Source organism: Panthera onca, chromosome C2 (assembly GCF_046562875.1).
Source record: "Panthera onca isolate mPanOnc1 chromosome C2, mPanOnc1 haplotype 2, whole genome shotgun sequence".
In the NCBI taxonomy this organism is placed as follows: Eukaryota; Metazoa; Chordata; class Mammalia; order Carnivora; family Felidae; genus Panthera; species Panthera onca.
The window spans coordinates 72,558,044-72,574,261 of NC_138347.1; the positions used below are offsets into that span (position 1 = coordinate 72,558,044).

The 16,218-nt window shown below is 34.8% G+C and overlaps 1 protein-coding gene across 24 annotated transcripts in view; it reads right to left on the minus strand.

Moving 5' to 3' along the window:
• Window positions 1-16,218, minus strand: part of DLG1 (discs large MAGUK scaffold protein 1) — a 272,956-nt gene that overhangs the window by 46,768 nt on the left and 209,970 nt on the right. For all 24 annotated transcript variants that reach the window (XM_060639586.3, XM_060639587.3, XM_060639595.3 and 21 more), the window contains one exon: window positions 4,696-4,810. In XM_060639586.3, the coding sequence (XP_060495569.1) occupies window positions 4,696-4,810 (115 nt within the window). The remainder of the gene's footprint in view (window positions 1-4,695; window positions 4,811-16,218) is intronic.

A 16,218-nucleotide genomic window follows, 5' to 3' on the forward strand; every position in this document is an offset into this window, starting at 1 on the left:
ACAGTAAAAGTGACTTATGCTAACAGTTTTCTAAAATTAGGCACCACCTTATTTCTTTCAATATTGGATGAGAAATTAAAAAAAAAAATGCTTTTAGTGTAATCCACTGGCAACCCATATTGAATTCTAAAATGAAGACAAACCTAGAGAGTTGCTCTAAATTAATAAGCAAAAAGTAAATATTAAGAGATAACTCTTCTCTTTATTTTGGCTACACATACTTGGGAAAACAAACTCCCTGAAAGATTTGATTCATTAGTTGCAGAGTGTAAGACTAGATTAACAGAGTGACTATTGTGTCAGTTAATTATTCCTTCTATTTGTTCACAGAACTAGAGCAACAGGATTTTCTGAGTCAATAACAATGATGAAAACTAACTATACAGGACTTTAACAGCTGCTAAATATTTTGGAAAAAATACTGTATTAATATAGTAATTGCAAAATGTTAAGAATCTTTTAAAATTTGATAAAAATACTGTGTTCTATTAATATACAATACTTAAATTCTCATCCAAAGTAGTTCTCTCAAAAGTAAAGGAAAGAATCCCAGCAATTACATTTATAATACAATTTATTTATTCTTTAGTTCTAATTTGGCAACTGGAAATTAGGATACAAATCATATTCCTTTCTGTGTTACCCAATTTTTTAAACCTATCTCTCTTTTTTAAAAAAAAATTTATTTAAATTCCAGTTAGTTAATAAACAATGTAATATTAATTTTGGGTGTATAATATACTCATTCAATACTTCCACACATCACCTGGTGCTCATCACAAGTGCACTCTTTAATCCTCATCACCTATTTAACCCATCTTCTCACACCCTTCCCTTCTGGTAACCATTAGTTTGTTCTATATAGTTAAGAGTTTGTTTCTTGGTTTGTCTCTCTCCCTCTTTTCTCCCCACTATGTTCATTTGTTTTATTTTGTGAATTCCACATATGAGTGAAATCATATGGCATTTGTCTTTTTCTGACTTATTTCACTTAGAATAATACTTTCTAGCTCCATCCATGCTGTTGCAAAAGGCAAGATTTCATTCATTTTTTATGGCTGAGTAATAGTCCATTGTGTGTGTGTGTGTGTGTGTGTGTGTGTACACCACAACTTCATTATCTATTCTTCAGTCAATGGACACTTGGGCTGTTTCCCTAATTTGGCTATTGCAGATAAGGCTGCTATAAAGATGGGTGGGGGGACATTTATCCCTCTGAATTAATATTTTTGTATTCTTGAGGCAAATACCTAGTAGTGCTACTGCTGGATCTTAGGTAGACCTATTCATTATTGCAGATTGGAGGAAGCTTAAATGGGGTGTCTGAACAGAGGGCTACTGAAATAAGGTTTACTCCACCAGATCCTAGAAATGCTCAGGAAGTAGAAGTGTACAGAATTCAGGTAGGCAGAGGTAAGTTACAGCAGTGAAAACAAAAGAACTGGTGAAAACACTTCATATAGCACTTAGAACCTCTAGATCCCTTCTCTTGTTCCCAGACCCAGAAGACAAGAGGTTTAGTTTCTAAAGAAATTGAATTTGGTAAGTTCTGTACTCTGGAACTTGATGGGGAACGTGGTGCTGGGCTAAAGACAGATAAAAAGTAATCTGCACACTGAAAATGGGAATTCTAGCAGCCTTGTTTATACTGCAGGCAAGAGATTAAGGATTCTTTTCTAGAGATATTTAATGACCCCAACAATGACCTCGGGTGGGAAAGGGCAATGAACAAAGCCAAGTATTTTATAGTTAAATCCAGCTATAGCTTCATTCTCCATTCATAAGAATAGAAAATAAGGATCACTAAATATTTAAAGATCATCTCACATATGAAAAGCAAGAAAAGAGGCAAACTAGAAAAAAAGAAATACAGAGAATGCACAGAATTCAAGAAGCAGAACATTAGAGAAAATGAGAAGATATTAGGTCTATGAAATAAAAAGACGACAAAAAAAGGACCAAATAAGAAGAGGCTTTTAGAAAATAAAATAGGATATCATACCTTCCTCCATACCCCAAATACTCTATGAAGGAGAAGGCAAAGTAAAGTCATTTTCAGACATGCTAACACTCAAAAAATGTCCCCCATATACTCTTTTTTCAAGAATTTATTGGAGAATGTGCTTTATTAAAGGAAAGTAAATTGAGAAAGAAAATGTGGCACTGAAAAAAACAGACTCTGACATAGCAGAGTGCTAAAAGGCATAGGACAGGGGCACCTGGTGGCTCAGCTGGTTAAGCATCTGACTCCTGATCTGGCTCAGGCCATGATCTCATGGTTTCCTGAGATCAAGCCCTGTACTGGGCTCTGTGCTGTCAGCAGAGAGCCTACTTGAGATTCATATTCATATTCTCTCTCTCCCTCCCCCCCCCGCCGCCCCTTCCTCCCTCCCTCCTCCACTCATGCTTTCTCTCTTTCAAAATAAATAAATAAACTTAAAAAAATAAAAGGAATAGGACAGTGGCAAAGGCAAGTCTCATATGAGATCTACACAGCAAGTCTATAAAGTAACTAGTCCAGACTGGAACAGAAAGATAGAAAAAATCTGAAGTGTAAGATCATATGTACAACCACATGTTTCTTTAAGTGAAAAACTCTAGAGTCTATTGTAAGATAAAGAAAGATACTTAGTAATAAGTACATGAACAATTAAGCAAATAAAAATGAGATGATTATTATGCCTAGGAAAAATGAAGGGCTGCAGAAGAAAGGAAGGATGGTGTTATAATATACTACTTGAGTAATGACAGATACTATAATAGTCACATGATTAAATGCTATTAATTTTATTAACAGTGATGACACTATGTTTGAGTGATAAAGGATGAAGAATAGTTTGGTATGAAAGAGAAAGTTATCTACAATGGTAAACTGGAAAACAGCAGTATATGCACATTATTTAGAAATTTGGGGGTAAAGACAAGGGACTTTGCTAAGAAAATGGAGGATGACTGTTTTCAGAGAATGAAATTAGGGATTTTTCGGAGGTGACAGATATTTTTTATTATTATTTTTTACAACGTTTATTTATTTTTCACAGGAGAGAGACAGAGCACGAGTCGGGTAGGGGCAGAGAGAGAACGCAAGACACAGAATCTGAACCAGGCTCCAGGCTCTGAGCTGTCAGTACAGAGCCCAACCTGGGGCTCAAACGTGTGAGCTGCGAGATCATGACCTGAGCCAAAGGTGGACATTTAACTGATGGAGCCACCTGGAAGCCCCCATTACATCTTTTGATAGTATATAACTTGCAAAAATAAGGTACTTCTTTAAAAAATAACAAAAAGTAAAGATGACTCATTAAAGGTGCCTGAAACAAATGTAATGTCTTGATTTTTATGCCTTTGTAAGTTTTTAATAAATCACTATTAAAGGCAACACCTAATTATATTAAAATTAGAAAATATGGGCAAGAAGAAGAAAATGAAAAAAGGAGAGTATAAACAAATCTGTTTTTCCTTTTTCTGTAGATATCAGTATCACATAAAACACTTTGGGACAGAATAATTTAATAAATAAAATTTAATAAATAATGTATAGAAATAATAAATTAAATAATAAATCTAAATAAAATTTAATAAGTATTACAATAATTAGTGGAAGAAGAGAAAAATCTGATAGACTAAGGATTCCCAGATCACTGGTAGGGCAGGAGGAATGAAAGGGGTAGGAAAAGAACAAGTGAAGAAAGTGAGAACAGTTTCCTTTTCTTACATATCACAGAATAACATTTGAGACAGTAAGTCATATCATATGTAAACAAGTATAGAATACATGCTTGTTTGCATAGATTTTTTTATACATATGCACAAACACATATGGGATACATGTCTATTTTATGTAAGATACATCATCTCTCATCAGAAGAATAAATAAAACATACTAGGAAATATTCCTCAGTAAGATCAGAAGAAATGAACAAAATTAATGAAGAATGGTACAGATTACCCGTAGTCATCAACTAAAGTTAAACTAATAGTTCAATAAAATGCTGAGTAAAGGCTCTGCTAAAAAGAGTATACAGAATACAAATAGGTCATCTGTGTAAGTCTTATTAGCCAATGAAATAAAAAAGAACAGTTTAAATTCAAAAAATACATGTAGAAATTTCCTGAATCTGTGTTCTCTACTGAGGCTACTCACATTTTAAGCTATTATTTACATATGCTCCCTTTGCTATTATGGACATTACTGTAGTAATTAAATGTTAGAGAACAGTTTATTATAAAGAATATAAGTAAGTGTTGGATGATATGACATACCAAGCTACAATACAGTCACTCAGGAAAATAACTTAAAAATTTTTTTCTCCCACATTTATTTTGTCTTTATCATGCCATTATTATTCAAGGGGTTGTACAACTTTAATACAATTATAGTAACATTCCAATTCTTGAAAGACAGACTGTCAAGAAATCAATCCTAAAATAACATTTCTTTGGTTTACAATAGATTTTTTCTTTTTTCTTTTTTTTTATATTTTATTTTTAAGTAATTTCTATACCCAACATGGGGATTGAACTCACAATCTTGAGATCAGGAGTCATATGCTCCACCAACTGAGCCAGACAGATGGCAATATATTCTTTGCAATATATTCTTCTACAGTAAAACTAAGTCATAGTAAAAAATGTGAAGGACTCTGCATGCATGCATAAATAAGGACTGCCATAATTAGAAGTAAAAAAATTTACCTGACATAGAGGGATCGCTTCTGGCTAGTTCGAAGAGAACCTGATCCTGAACTAATGCTACTATTCATCATCTGCTCCCGTAAGTCATGTATTTTGGCTTCAAAACGACTGTATTCTGATGGGGAAAAAAATAAATTTATACTTTACACTCTAAAAAAATAAGTTACTTGAATATAAAGTATTAAATACATTAGCTGGCTTATAATAATTATATGAGGTTAGATCCTTGAAAGAGTAATCTGTGTAAGATTTTTGGACAAAATGCAAATTTCAAAAAACCAACAATTTTCCAAATGTACCATAAATTAGAACTGGCTGAATTAGAATTTTCTCATATGCTATTTTAAAGTTCATATTACATTTAATCAATTAAAAGACAACTTTCATGCATCAAATAGTGGTATCAACCTCACATTACTGTCTAACTGTAAATTTTAAAGATTAAAATTCAGAATTTATTCTGATTTTTGTACTTAAAAAAAGAATCCTATAATGATTTATACTAGACACTTTGTTTACTGATTTTTCCCCTTGAGGAAATCAGTTACTTTTATGTGCTGAAACACAGAACTTGTGTACAGTCAATAATATGGCAAAAGTCAATAATACAGGAAAAATATGCCTTAACAACTGTACATTAAATTTACTTCAACTCATTTTATGATTTGTAAATTCTCAAAATACCAAAATAAGATACAAAACAATTTGAATAAACATTTTAAGATCATTTTTATATAAAGCAAGTGTGATTTTGACGATGAATTATTTTAAACTATATCATATAGTAAAAACTACTAAATCTATTAATAAAACCATAAGCACTTTTTCAAATATACTGCATTACACATTTACACACCTTTATACCTTTTTCTCTATAACAAACTATTTTATAGAAATTAGGGTAGATCTCCTCAGATTTTCTAACAAATACAAACGGTCTTAAAGCAAGAGCAAATATCTTGCTTGGGAGTTTGTATAGTTTAAGAAGACAGAGGAAGAGCAAACATGATTATTGTGGAGTTATTCTTCTTTTTACCATAGACACCATGTTTGTTTTATGGATACTAAGATTAATTGAAGCAACAGTTCATCAAAAAACTCAAAAACATTTAATAGTTCAAACTAGTAATAAAGTGTTCTTTTTTTAAATATTTATTTTTGAGAGAGAGAGAAAGAGAGAGCACAAGTGGGGGAGGGGCAGAGAGCTAGGAGGACAGAGGATATGAAGTGGGCTCCACACTGACAGCACAGAGCCCAATGTGGGGCTTGAACTCACGAACCGTGAGACCATGACCTGAGCCGAGGTCGGATGCTCAACCGACTGAGCCACCTAGGCGCCCCTTTCACTATCCTTTAAAAATATAACAGAGGGGCGCCTGGGTGGCTCAGTCGGTTAAGCGGCCGGCTTCGGCTCAGGTCATGATCTCCCAGTCCGTGGGTTCGAGCCCCACGTCGGGCTCTGTGCTGACAGCTCAGAGCCTGGAGCCTGTTTCAGATTCTGTGTCTCCCTCTCTCTGACCCTCCCCCGTTCATGCTCTGTCTCTCTCTGTCTCAAAAATAAATAAACGTTAAAAAAAAAATTAAAAAAAAAATAAAAATATAACAGAAAATTTAAAATACAAATGTTAGTAGACAGTAATAATGTGTCCAGTACAATTCAACAATTAACAGTTCATGGCATTGAGGTGCCTGGGTGACTCAGTTGGTTAAGTGTCCAACTCTTAATTTTGGCTCAGGTCATGACCCCAGAGCCCTGTGGGACTGAGTCCTGTGTGGGATCCATGCTGGGCATGGAGCCTGCTTAAGATTCTCTCTCTCTCTCTCCCTTTCTCACTCTAAAGAAAAGAAAAACAAAAACAAAAACAACTCATGGCAAACTTTTATTTGCAAAGGCACAGTGAAAACAGAGATAGACTGATGGATGGAGGTACAAATACTGGTTCCTCTTATTGTTAAAAGTTTTATTTATTTAAGTAATTTATACATTCAATGTGAGGCTCAAACTCATGATGCCAAGATCAAGAATCACATGCTCCTTTGAGCCCATCAGGCAGCCCTATACTGGTTCTTCTAATTAAAAATTAAAACCATTAAGTTTGTAATTAATGCCTTCTATCTTCTATCTGTATGTGCTTTCTTGCATAAGACGAATCCTAGTTCTCGCGACACTGCGAATAACAGAATTAGAGTATTACACGGGGACTTTTTAATTTTTTCCAGTATTACATTTACAACAGCCTTGAAATAATGACACCAACAACTAAGACCACGACATCGTTTTTGAAAACAGTTAACTACTTTCCCTACTTCCTTTTAACCTTAAAGCATGGTCCCTCATATATATATATGTTATATATGTTCATATATATATGTTCATATATATATATAATTAAACTATATATATATATATATATATTCATATATATATATATTCATATATATATATGAATATATATATATATATATATAGTTTAATTGCTGTTTTAAAATTACTTGGAGTAGTTCCTCCTTAGGTGTTAATGTTGCCAACTATCCAGTTGGCTCATTTCTTATACACTTAAGTTCATTTGTTGTTTTTTATTGTCAATCTTGACATTTAGGGGTGGCTTTTAAGAGTTTCATTTTTTTAAATAGGTAGGTAAAATAGTTTCAAGGTCATATTTGTAAAACAAGGATATTAAAAAAGAAGTCTAGGTTGTCCTCTCTCCTACCCTAAATTATATTAAACATTTATATATATGGTCATTATATATAAATGACCGATATAAATATAATAAACATTTATATATAAACATTATATATAAACATTTACAGAAAGGCTTATTCCTCCATTTTTAATAAATAGAAGCAGATACACATATATATGTAAATACGTTTACATATACTTATTCTAGAGTATTTTAATATATATAATACATAATTATGTACACATTATGTATATATATTCACACACATATATGTATTGCCCACTTTTATAAATTAATTTTATTTATTTATTTTTGAGAGAGAGAGAGAGAGAAAAGCAGGGCTCGAGCTCACCTGAGCTGAAGTCAGACACTTAATGACTGATCACCCAGGCGCCCAATTTATTTTATTTATCTTTTAAAAAGATACAGCAACAACACTGTATAGTAGCATGGACAGATGTCCCTCATTCTTTTTTAATAGCTATATAGTTCTTTTGCTTTTAACCTTCATCTCTTTGTTACAACAAAATACTGGAAAGAGTTACATTCTGCCTTATCAGCAAATCTGAAAATTGTTTTCTTTTTTTTTTTTTTTTTTTTTTGAAAATTGTTTTCTTTGAACTAAGGTAATGTTTGATATGACTGAATTTGTTTGATCTCCGTTCTATTCATACTATACCTTATTTATATGTAGGCAAGCCTTCTGTGCGAATAGTTGTGTCAGGGTATATTTTCCAAAGATACATGCCTGTATCCCACATGTTCTTGTACTGTGACCTTGCCATTCCCCCATTAAGTGGGCAGACTCTAATCACTCTCTCCTTGAATTTGGGCTGGTCTTATTACTCACAAGCAAGCAAATATGGTAGAAATGATTCTATGTGACTTTCAAAGTTAAATTAGAAGAGGCCACAAAACTTTTCCCTGTTTCTTTAGGGATGCTTGTCTGGGGGAAGTCAGATACCATGTAAGAAGTCTGACAACCCTCAAAGAACCATGCTGCAGAGGTCACGTGATGGTGTTCTGAGCCCTAACTTCCAGCCACTATCACCAAGGCACAAGACAAGGGGAGTAAAGCTATTGTGGACCTTCACCGACCAGCTGAATCCCATTAAGTGACCTTAGGCTATGCTACAAAGACCATCCAGACAAAATCCTGCCTGAATTCCTAATCTACAGAATCCATAAAATGGTTATTGTTTCAATCCACTAAGCTTTGGAGTAGTTATGAAGCAACAGTAACAGGAACACACTTCTTCTGTGCAGTCTATTTTATTTGGTCATACACACCCACACACCAAGGACAAGCCTTCCTAAATTTAAAAATACATATGAAATTCCTAAAACAAAGAATAAGTTTTATATACTTTCAAAAATAAATATATAAATATAAAATTAGTACGGTTTATTCTTTTGTTCTAATGATAACCTTTTGTTTAGCTTTTGCCCCCTCCACCATGAGCAATCACTTCAGAGCCAAAGTGAAATATTACCCTTTTATGTCCAGTTAAAAACTTTAAAGTGATCACAAAGCTTATTCTATTTTCATAGCATCTTCAAACTCCCCATTTTCTAATAATTATACTTTATCCAAATTGTCAGAGCATACAGTCTTTTCATATTATACACTCTCCCCTTACAACTATCTTAACTAATTGCAATTAATTGCTACCATCAGTCTTTATGTCAGTATCTCTCCCATCATTTTGGGTGTCTGAACTTTGTTCTCTCTTCTCAGAGTGTTTATATGAACAGTATCATCAGAATACCAATCTGTTGTTGATACATTTGACTGCAGCCTTTATATGTGAAAGTCTATTTGATTCAGTTTCTTTCATTGATTCTTTGAAAATGTTGACTCCACTGTCTCCTTTAAACCATTGCTAATGAAGTTCTAATGACTACCTCATTTTCTTTCATTTAAAGAGCAATGTTTTTCCTTTGGCCTGGAATTCAAGTGAATTTTTCTTTTTCTTTTCTAATTTTTTTTAATCAAAAAAAGTTTTTTTAATCTTTATTTATTTTTGAGAGAGAGAGGAAGAGAGTACAAGTAGGGGAGGAACACAGACAGAAGGAGACACAGAATCCAAAGCAGGCTCCAGGCTCTGAGCTGTCAGCACAGAGCCCGATGCGGGGCTTGAATTCATGAACCTTGAGATCATGACCTGAGCTGAAGTCGGATGCTTAACTGACTGAGCCACCCAGGCACCCCTAAGTTAATTTATTTTGAGAGAGAAAGAGGGAGTGTGTGTGCAGGAGCAGGGAAGGGGCAGAGAGGGAGAGAATCCCATGCAGGTTTCTCTGTCAGCAGGGAGTCCAAAGCAGGGTTCAAATCCACAAACCATGGGATCATGACCTGAGCCAAAATCAAGAGTCAGGCATTTAACTGACTGAGCCACCCAGGTGCCCCTTTTTCTTTTATTTTTTGAGGTTTTTGTTATCATTTATTTATGAAGTTAAAAATGAGTGATAGAGGGGCACCTGGGTGGCTCAGTTGGTTAAGCATCCAACTTCAGCTCAGGTCATGATCTCACAACTCACTCACAAACTCACTCAATCCCCATAACGGGCTTACTTTTATCAGTGCAGAGGTGGCTTTGGATCCTCTGTCCCCCTGTCATGCTCTCTCAAAAATAAACAAACATTAAAAAAAAATGAGTGATAGTTAAAACTGCCATACAACTTTTTGGTTTGTTCTCAATTTGTTTTCAGTTTCAATGTCTTTCTGAATAGATGGAACAGGTCAGACCAGTCCTAGGAGTGGGGGGTGGGAGGGGTCACAGGGGAACGGAGCCAGGCAAGGGAGAGCAGAGAGGCTGAGGGGCTTGCTGGGGGTGGGGAGGGTGTGTCTGTGTGTATTTTTCTTTTGATCTTAATAATTTTAAGTCCAGTAATTTTGTGAGAATATTTCTCAGTGCTAGTTATAATCTTAGGTAAACAGAATGTCTTTTTGATATATATTTTGAGTTTTTTAATTTTAGAAAAGTTTTGTTTATGTATTTTTAATATGTTCTATACGCATTGTTTTGTTTTTTTCCTATGAGACTCCCACATGTATGCTGAATATTCTTTGTCTACTTTATCTGTCATTCTCAAATCCTTTTTTATTCTTTGTTTCTTTTTTTATTAACATATTTTCCAAAGATTGAAGCAATCCCCAACTGTTTTTCCTGAACCATTTGAGAGTAACTTGCTACCTTGATGTCGCACCACCGTTGAATATTTTCTATAAATAAATAGTAAGTAAATAAACTACAAATATATAAATACACATATACACACACACACATATATATATTTATTCTAGAGAAAGTGTGAGGGAGGAGAGGGGCAGAGAGAGAGCAGAATCTTAAGCAGGCTCCATGCTCAACGTGGGGCATTGTGTGTCCTATGTGGGGCTCAATCCCATGACCCTGGGATCATGACCTGAGTTGAAATCAAGAGTCAGACACTTAACTGACTGAGCCACCCAGGTACCCCTAAATATATTTTCCTATACAACAACAAAACCATCAAAATCAAAGTAAAATTAATACATTACTACCATCGAATGCTCACACCCTACTTGAGTTTCCCCAGTAATGCCCTTTATAGCAAAGGGATCAAAGATCTAGACTGAAATCATGAGTTGTCATATCTTTTTAGTATCCTTCAGTCACAACAGTCTCTCAGTTTTCTTCCCTCGACTTTGTAGTCTTGATACTATTGAACATTACAGGTCAATTATTTTATAGAACGTCTCTCAATTTAGGTTTGTCTGATGTTTCCACATGATTAGGTTCCAGTTATGTAAATCTGGCAGGAATATCACGGGAAAGATGTTATGTTCTTTTTTTTTTTTTTTTTTTTTTAATATTTATTGTGAGAGAAAGAGCGTGCATGACAGAGTGCCCGGTGGGGGGACGGGCAGAGAGAGATTCCCAAGTAGGTTTTTCATGCTTTCAGTGCAGAGCCTGACTCGTGATTTCCTAATTTATTCAGTGCAGTATAAGCTGGTATTATCATCATCAATTTGATGCTCAAATTGTTCTCAATTTAGCCAGTGGGAACCCTTTCAAACTGGATTTTCTGTCCTTTTGACACGTTTCCTTCATCTAGCACAGAATATTACAGAAAAATCTAGTACTTTCCCTTCCCCACACCTGGAAACAGCCATTAATCCAAACAGCCTTGGTAATTTTGGTGGGGAAGAGTATTTAGAGGCCAAGATCTAAGTGTTAGGTGTGCTCACTGCTATTGGGCCCAGGCTCTCTCAGTGGATACAGCTAGAGAATTGTATATAAATTTAATATCCATATGTAAAACAGATACATATTTATAACTATGTTTATATAAATTAAAAACCTTATGTTTAGACCAATTTCTCCAATTCTAACCTAATCTTATAGGGTTTACATTTTAGTTTTCTCCCTTTCCATATTTATTACATTCTACTCTAAAAATGAAAATTATAGTTAACATTAACCTTAGCATGTATGTATCCATTTGGTCAATCTCTCTGTATGTAAGGAGTCCTCTGTCTCTACTACCACCTACTTCCTTGACTCACCAGTACCGTGTGTTACCCTCCTTAATCTGCTCAGACTCTGATTCCTCACACCAGGACACTCCCTTATGTGGAAGCCCCCTCTTCATAATTAAGTCGTAATGGGTCACCATAACTGTCTCCAACCTCCCTAGCCCTGCAATACAGATAACCACCTTAGAACTAAGTTGATCAGGATATGGAAGGTAAAGAGCTCTTATTTTTGGTTTTTGAAAAAGTCCTCTTTTTTACATACTTGCTTTAAGGAAATACCGTGCTCCTTTGTTAAACTTAACTTTTGAAAAAATTTTTTTCTTTATTTATAATTTTCTAAGTTCTATCAATTCATTTATGTTATTTCTTATATTCCATATTTTTTCTTTAACTTGTTTTGAAATATGAAGGTACACTTTTCATTTATTTCATAGGCATGTTTTTCTGGCATACTTTCATTGTGGAGATGTTATTCTTATTCTTATTTTCATTTTCCAAATAGATTTCTATTGGATTCCACAGTGATCCTTTTCTGTTGTTCATTAAAAATTTTTTTAATGCTTATGTTTTGAGAGAGATAGAGAGAGAAAATGAGCGGGAGAGGGGCAGACAGAGAGGGAGACAAAGAATCTGAAGCAGGCTCCAGGCTCCAAGCTGTCAGCACAGAGCCTGACACAGGGCTTGAATTCACAGACTGTGAGATCATGACCTGAACCAAAGATGGATGCTTAACTGACTGAGCCACCCAGGTGCCCCTGTTCACTTTTATGTGAAATTAGTTTCCCTGAACTTCAGATAAGACTATTGGGTCAGGATAGCTTTTCTATCTTCACAGCTCTGGAGCTCCCTCTTTTGTTGTTTCTGTCAAGTGTTCAAAGACATGATCTCCTACACTGTGAGATCTCCTGGTGGTTTACTTTCCCCCTACTTGTCTGGACCTTCTATTTCCTTTGGCCCTATTATCCTATCCTACTCAATTTGGATTTTATTCTCAGTAGTTTTCCTTTGCTCTGTGGCTTTGAACTGAAATGGAGGTAACACTGGTTAGTTGTGTCAGAGGGCACAGACTGTTCCATCTCCTTCATACCTTACTGCAGATCCCCTGCGCTTAACATGCAGATTGTGCAAAAACCCCTTACAGTTGCAGGTGCTGTTCTTATATTGGCCACTGCATTTTCTAGTTAGTATTCATTAGCTCTTGGGCTTCTTGTGTGGCTTCCCCTTGTACAGATGTTGGTATTACAGGGTCTCATAGTTCTTGAGAAGTTGTTTATACTTGCTTGTATTTTGGGGTTCATGGGATACCTTTTCATCTAGTTTTGTTAAAGGTCTAGTTTTGTTAAATTTTGGTTTTGCTATCATAATTTTTTTTTTCTGGTAAGGGGGGATTGTTCTGGGCAATTTCACTTTAAATCTGCTATCTTATTTTTAATTTTCTATTTGTCCCACTACTCTATCAATATATTATTTTAGCGGTTGTCCTAGAAAATTATTAGGAAGTTTTGAGTTTTTGATATTTATTACTCTTGTTTTTAATATTTTAATCTTTTAAATATATCTTATCTGTACATTTATTCTTTTATTTATTTTAAACATTTTATTTTTTAAAATCTCTACACCTAACATGGGGCTCAAACTTACAGCCCTGAGATCAAGAGTCCCATGTTCCACTGACTGAGCCAGCCAGGAGTCCCATAATTTTATGTTTAATAATGGCTGTGCTTAACAACTACTTTGCAAAATTCCTGAAAATTCAACAATTGGCTCTTGTAGGTCATTACATCACAGCTCTTATACAAAAGTAATGTCTGTGCTTCTTCAGCTGAGTTCCTAGTTTTCATTCACTTTTTGATAATTCTTTACTGCCTTAACAGCTCTATGATGTCTCTAATAAAATATTCATTATATTTCATGTAGCATTATTAGTTGTCTTCAGTGATTTTGCCAGCCAAATCAATGGAAGTCCTAGTGATTTAAAACGTTATACATTTAGAAATTTAAAAAAATTCGGTAAAAAGAACACATTATTTTTTATAGTAAAGAAGAATACTCTTTCCCAAGAGGTAACTAAGTTACTATAAAGCAGTTAAAGTCTCAGATAGTCAACATTTAAGATACTGGAGAACTAAGTCAATTATTGTTAGTTTCTTAAATTTGTGCCTCATTTACTATGTTTACTCTATTCAGATTTTCATATTTATGGTCTTTACTTACTATTAACAAACAATTCCTCCTAACCATCTGTCAGTTCAGAACATACTTCAATACTTTGTTTACTTTTCCTTTAAACCTCCCATTTCTTTACCTAGCTAAGATTCCTCTTTTTCCTGTCTGTTCCAATCAACTCATATTTTTAGATCTATCAATTTTCACTATATACCCATCCTATATATATTTTCTTATACTTTATTTTGAGGGGAGAGTTTAATTTCTTTTTCAGTTAAGTCATTTACATCCCTCTCCTAGAAATCACATCACAACTCATTCCAGGAAAGGTACCACTGGGAGAGAGCTGAAATGTTATACAGAAAGTTTTCTCCATTCAGCATTTCAGAAATTCCAAACTTGTCATGAAATATATTTAGGGAGTCTCTGAACTGCTGGTCATAAGTTAAATAATATGTGTGTTCTTGTAAGAGGAGAGAACATGTTTAATAGCTGATTTTCTGCATTTTATTCCCTTTTTCAACTTCTAATCCTTGTTTTGGCCTCACTAGAATTGAAAAGATGGAAGGAGGGAGGGGAAGAGACTGGGGATAAACTGTACCTCCCCCAATCTCTCTGAAACCTACAATCCTAACTATAAAGAATAAAATTCATTTATACTCTAATGAAATATGTTAATTAAATGTAGAACTTAACATCTGAGAGCAATAAATCTTAGAGAACAGATATGACTGGTTTAGAGAAGAAAAAGGAAAATGTTCTGAGTAAGAAGGCAGGTTGGTTAAGTAGTAAGAAAGGGGAGAAAGATGTAGGAAGGAAAGAGACTAAAACAAATCTTAATTAGTAACCTACTACAGAAAGTCACTATGAGAGATGACAAATGCTTGTCTGCAAAGAAATGCCACTAGTCCAATACAATCTCTCCATTTAGTCTCTACCTCTCTTCTCCTTGGTTGTTACAAGAAATAAAAGAAATAAAATGAGGAGACTGGGGTTAAACTCCACCTCTGCAACTGGGATTTAAATTAAAGCTCTGGAACTCAGACAAGTTCGGTGGCTCTGACCAAATGTTTCAACTTTTCTAGATTTCAGTTTAGTCACTTAAAACTTAGGAATAAGAGGGGCGCCTGGGTGGCTCAGTCGGTTGAGCGTCCGGCTTCGGCTCAGGTTGTGATCTCCTGGTCTGTGAGTTCGAGCCTCACATCGGGCTCTGTGCTGACAGCTCAGAGCCTGGAGCCTGCTTTGGATTCTGTGTCTCCCTCTCTCTCTCTGCTCCTCCCTAGCTTGCACTCTGTCTCTCCCTCTCTCAAAAATAAGTAATAAACATTAAAAAAAAAAAAAACAAACTTCGGAATAAGAATACAAACTTCAAGGAATTTTTTTTCTTGTGTAAAGAAAAAAATCACAAATTTAAGACAAACAATGGGAAAGAGAAAGTAAGTTTAATCTAGGTTTAATTCTTTTTCTTTTATCTCCATTCCTTTATAGTACAGCAGTTTGCAATATAATCAATATTTTTTGAACCAAAAATATAAATTTAAGGTCTGAAAGTTGATAAAGTGTGCTTGAGGAACAATGAGATAAAATTATTGAGATCAGGGCTTTTCAGGATGTGGAGACCCACTTGGAACCTCAGATTATTTTAAACTGAAGACACTGCAGATTCAACATTCAACAAATGCGGGGGGGGGGGGGGGTGGTGGGAACCTTCTCAGAGCTTCCCTTATCTGACCAAAAGCAGCAACTTTCAGGAAATAAGGCTTTCATAAATCCCCTCTCCTGGGGAGTATTATGGCTTTGAGATGGAAAGACTATTCATATGTATATAGCAAACATGATCACAAACTTTTTCCTAAAAGCCCATTGGCCTTTCCTGAAGAACCCTATTTATTTTTTCCATAGAAAGTTTTTCTCTCCACCCTTTTTCCCATAGGAAGTTAGGTATATAAGTTATTAATGAGTCCTACTTCTTTTGTTGGCTCCTCATATGCATATAATATAAACCCTTTTCTCGTGTGAGTCTATCTTTTACTAGTTTAAGTTACAGGCCCCAGCCACTGAAAGGTTAGCAAGTTTTTCCTCTTCTAAAAAGAGAGCTAGAAGAAATCTTAACCACTTAGTAGCTGTATAATTGGCAAACTACTTAAATTT